This window comes from Vigna angularis, chromosome 9, assembly GCF_016808095.1.
Source record: "Vigna angularis cultivar LongXiaoDou No.4 chromosome 9, ASM1680809v1, whole genome shotgun sequence".
Classification (NCBI taxonomy): Eukaryota; Viridiplantae; Streptophyta; class Magnoliopsida; order Fabales; family Fabaceae; genus Vigna; species Vigna angularis.
Window position 1 is genome coordinate 30,127,193 of NC_068978.1, and position 5,183 is coordinate 30,132,375.

The following is a 5,183-nucleotide window of genomic DNA, read 5'->3' on the forward strand; positions in this document are numbered from 1 at the left end:
CACTTTACTGTTACTAAAAATATATATATGTGATTTAAAATTTTGCAATTTTACAGCAAATTTATATTCTTTGTACTTTAATTTTTTTTTCTTTTTTGATCTTTTTTCACTAATCGATCAACTTATTTATTCACTTTTCAATAAAAAGTTAACAATGAATCGGATGAGATTGGAGAAAGAAGACAAATTAATCAATAAGTTGAAAACAAAAGAACAAAAGTAATATCCACATATCTTGATAACCTTAAACGATAATATATATAAACCAAAATGAATGTTATTCTAAACACTAAAAAAAACAAATTATTTTTAGTAAATATCTAGTTTATAACATTTAAATTTACTTAATTAAACCTTTTTAAGTAATAAAATAGTTTTTGATCTTCTATCATTTTACAGTGTTTGAGAAAAAAAGAATCTAATTGGTGGATCCTCATAAAGCAGATCTTACTAGTGTTCACTGCTTATGATTGCCATCATGCAGAATGCAGTGAGCCCAATGTCTAAATAATTGACATCCTTAATTTGAAAGAAGACAATGTTGATTTTTGCAACAAGGGTTTGCATCCCCATGACAACATTTTCCACAGATCATCACACTTCATCCAACGGTGGAAATTGTCGTCGCATGAATAACGTGGTCGTCTCTTTTTTCTTGTCTCCATTGATGAAGGTTTTTCTGTTTACCTTAAAAGACTGAAACCTTGGACTCGGTTGGCCAAAAGATCTCAGTTCTTCCACTTTCCTTTCAATGGAAGACTCGTGGGAAAATTGGATTTCTTCTTTGGTAATCACCCACCAATAAAAAACACTTTTTTTTCTTCTATCGATGTGTGATTATCATCACATCTTAATCTCAACTTTTTCTATGTTATCTTTATCTTCTTTTGACTCTTTCTGTTTGGTTTTTTCACACTTTTTTGTTTTCTGTCATAGGAAATGGCCGAAGACAACTCCACTGATCATTCTCACATCAATGAAGATAACTTCCTCACTGGGATTGTTCTTGAACCACTAGATTTCTCATTTCTTAACTCTTCTACCACCACCACCATGCTCTCATATGATGATAATCATGATAATAGTAACAGTAACAATGTTTTTTCCATGGAAAGTAGCTATGAAAATGCAAACTTTGATGAGAGGCATGGGAAAATGCTCAAGAGTAATAGCTCAAGCTCCATCATTTCTCATGATGTTGCTAACAACAATGCTTCTTCTTCTTCTTCAGCACCATCCTCATCCACCTTCATCTTGTCCTTTGAAAACTCAACCATGGAACCTTCTCATCATAGACCTAATAATGATCATGGTAGTTGCCCTAGGGTTGCCCTATGTTCTTCACTTTTGAGCTCAGAGAATGATCATCTCAGCACACCAAAGGCCAAACAAGGTGCCAAGAAGTATAGAAGCTCATCTGAGATTCAAGATCACATCATGGCTGAGAGAAAAAGGAGACAGGAACTCACTGAAAGGTTCATAGCACTTTCTGCCACCATACCTGGATTGAAGAAGGTTACTTTTCTACTCAATTCAATGATCTTCTTCATAGATTTTGTTCTTTGTTTCTTTACAAGTTTTCTCACTTTTCAACACTTCAATGTGTTTGGAAATCCAAACATAAATCTAGTCTCACTCAGAAATAATAAGAAAGCTAAATAACATAACGATCATAACACATAAAATCATTGTTTTCTCTCCTAATAAACCCATAACAATGTGCTGAATTCACATTCAATTTAGTATCCTTAAAATTTGCTTTCAACAATAAAATTTCTACATGATTTGAACATGTTGTATTAGGATGAAGACAATGATCAGACAGCTGAAGAAAAAGCAGATTCTTTGTCTGATTATTACTGAAATTTATTCCCTTTAAGAAGTACTGCTACATCTTACAGGAGTAGCATTTAATGTGTCTATACACAAAGAATATTTTCATTTCATGTGCCAGAAAATAAGATTATAATAAATTTTATATAATAACGTAATATATGTTAAAAAAAGTATTGATGACATTTTTCTAAAGAAGGTTTGTAGTGTTGATAAAAGACAATGAACTATGAATGATAAAAGTGCATGCGTGAAGAGGACCCATTCCATGGTTCCATGGCATAGTTTTGAACTTTAAAAAATAGAAAGTGCATTGCATAGTATGGTAGAAAGAGAAGGTGTAATGAAACAGCTTTCTTTGCAGAGAAAGCAGGCCACTGTAGCAGAAAAACAAAGCTGTTTTCCTTAGTTTTACAGCACTTTTCGGACTACTTTTTCAGCAAAGCTTTCTGCACTGTTATTTCACTTTTCTTTTTCTTCCTTTATTCTAAGAATTAATCTCTCATATTTCATCATTAATTGTGGATTAAGTTTCTCAAATATGTATTTTATTACTATTTCATGTTTCAGTTGTATTAATTAAATCTGATTATCATTGTTATATGCTGTCAAAAGTTTCATTATTATTTGAATTAGCACTTTGACATATTCAGAGATTAAAATTATATAACTAAAATATTTAAAAAATTAATTAAGGTATATAAAATTTAGTCAATAATATAGTCCAAACCTACTAAGCTTGCATCATTACAATACCTGCAGAACAATACAATTAATTACATGCTATAATTTTCTTTAGCTATCAGATTCTTCTGACTATTGTCTAAAGTAAAAATATTATTTTAAGTACATCATATTATCAAGGATAAAAAGAGTTATGCTATGTCTTGTTTAGGATTTAGTAGAGGGTGAGCCTGGAAAGAAAGAGCATGAATTTAATTGAAATTCTTTGATAAAAAAGAAAGATAGAAAAGAAAAAAAAATGATTGAGTATAATTAGTATATTTTATTTGTAGGTTAAATACGTTTTTCAATTTTCAATTATTATAAAAAAAATTATAAACCATTTTGATCAACTTATGTAAAATACATTCTAACAAATGATATGTAAAGTATTCTTTATGTAATAAATGAAGTTTCACTTATAATATAATTTCCACGCACTCTTTATTAAAATTAATATTTTAAACAACTTTCATAAAATTCAAGATGAAATAATTTATAATTTAGTTTACAAACAAAAGAAATATATTATAAAGTAATGTCTAAGTGAGACCTTAATTTGTAATTTTGATTTGATGAATGTTTTGATGTGTCTATCTTTGTTATACATAATTTGTTGCATCTTATAATACAGAAAAGAGAAATGATAAATTATATATAACTTGACTTGTAAAGATGAATTTATAGACAGACAAGGCCTATATACTAAGGGAAGCAATGATATACATGAAAGAACTTCAAGAGAGAGTGATAGAGCTAGAAAAGCAGAACAAGAGGAAGAGAAGTACAGAATCAAGAATATTGATAAAGAAATATTCGCAAAGAGAAGAAGAAAGCAAGTGTGATAGATCAAATCTTCCACTTCCTCATGTTGAAGCAAGAGTGTTGGAAAAGGAGGTTCTCATTGGAATCCATTGCCACAAACAAAAGGACATTGTGCTCAAAATCATGGCTTTGCTCCAAAATCATTATCTTTCTCTTGCTAGCAGCAGTGTCTTGCCCTTTGGAACTTCCACTCTTAAAGTCACAATCATTGCTCAGGTGATTACAAATTTCATTTTCCAAAACACTGTAGTAGCAATCACTACTTTTTTTAAAAAAGTTTGAATAAAATTAATAAAGTTCACAAGAAAAACAACATTCACAAACCTTAAACTTAAGGTTTTGTGTTAAAATTGATGTGTGTTTTATATGAATAACTCGTGTGTTTTATATGAATAACTCTAAACTTTAGAGTAAAATTAAAATTTATTTTTATCTGAAATTTTAATATATTTTAATCTTGGAGTGAATTAATATAATATTTTAATCTAATTATGTTAAACTTTTTATGTTTCAAACATATTTTTCAGTTCATATTTAATCAGATATGTCATATAACATAAACAACTTAATACTAACATAAAATACGTTTGAGATATAAAATAATTTAACATAATTGACTTAAAAGAACTATATTCATTTATTGTTAAAATTTAAAAACCAAAATATATCAAATTTTAGATTTAAACGAATTCTAATTTTACTTAAAAATTTAGTGATTAAAATCATATTTTCATCCATTTCTTATTCATAATTTCTTAAGGTGAAACCTTGAATAAGTTTAACTAGAATGGGCATCATACGTTGTTAAATTCCCTTAGATAATGTTATTGATTAACATTGTTACTTCACTGTCTATTTAGAGAAAATTGAGAATGAATTACTATGAAGAAAAGTTAAGGAAAAATATTGGTATGAGAATATGTATTGTCCATGCAGAGATAATAGTTTTACTTTCTGAGTTAATTTTCTTTGGTTTTGTTGCAGATGGACGAACAATACTGCATGACAGTGAATAATCTTGTAAAAAGCCTGAGACAAGCTCTCTTGAAAATCACATGAATGCTCCTAAGAGTGTAAGATATAATCTGCAAGTGTTTATGGGTGTGAGGTTTGCAGAATTTTAGTTTTGGCTTCTTAAATTTCAATAAGAGAAAATTATGAGAATTTATCCGTGATGTATGCAGGTATTATTAAGTAAAATGAACATTAATTGTTTCAAATTTAATTATGTGAAGATAATATTTTCAAGATTAATTAATGATATTATTCATTGTAAAATTTGGAGATTGATTATTTTCTTTAAAGACATTTCAAAAGAATCATAAGAAAGAAAAATGTGTTTAAATTATTTTTTAGTTTGACTTGTATATTTAGTTAGATTTAATGAATGTATTTAAAAAAATAAGATTTTTTTTATATGAATTTAGATTGAAAGATAAAAAAAATACAAGAAAACAGTACAATATAATAAAAATACGTTTAATATCTTTATTTGTCTCTTTTTGTCAGTTTTATTTAAAGTAATTATTGACTTTTTTAAGGTTCTAAGTAGTTTAAATTTTTGTAATTTTTATTTAATTTGATCCGTTTTTCTAATAATGTTTAAATCGTTAATAATGTTTAAATCGTTAATGACTCGGTTTCCACGTGAGCAATGTTCCAATGATATGTTTCCTTTTTATTCAAGTAACCTATCATGTCATCTCATTTTCCCAATTCACCTAAAAACTCCATGCAATCACCATGCCTTTCTCAAGGGGCCACCATCAACCACCGCAAATCAGAGTCTCTCTTCAACCATC

General features: G+C 28.3%; 1 protein-coding gene across 1 annotated transcript; it reads left to right on the forward strand.

Annotated features, from left to right (window-relative positions):
- Positions 1 to 402: 402 nt before the first annotated feature.
- On the forward strand, positions 403 to 4,560 carry LOC108346782 (transcription factor bHLH18). The gene is made up of 4 exons (XM_017585828.2): positions 403 to 787; positions 937 to 1,515; positions 3,244 to 3,597; positions 4,366 to 4,560. Exons 1-4 carry the CDS (start codon positions 752 to 754, stop codon positions 4,438 to 4,440), a joined length of 1,044 nt encoding a protein of 347 aa, XP_017441317.2. The 5' UTR covers positions 403 to 751; the 3' UTR covers positions 4,441 to 4,560.
- The last annotated feature ends 623 nt before the right edge of the window (positions 4,561 to 5,183 follow it).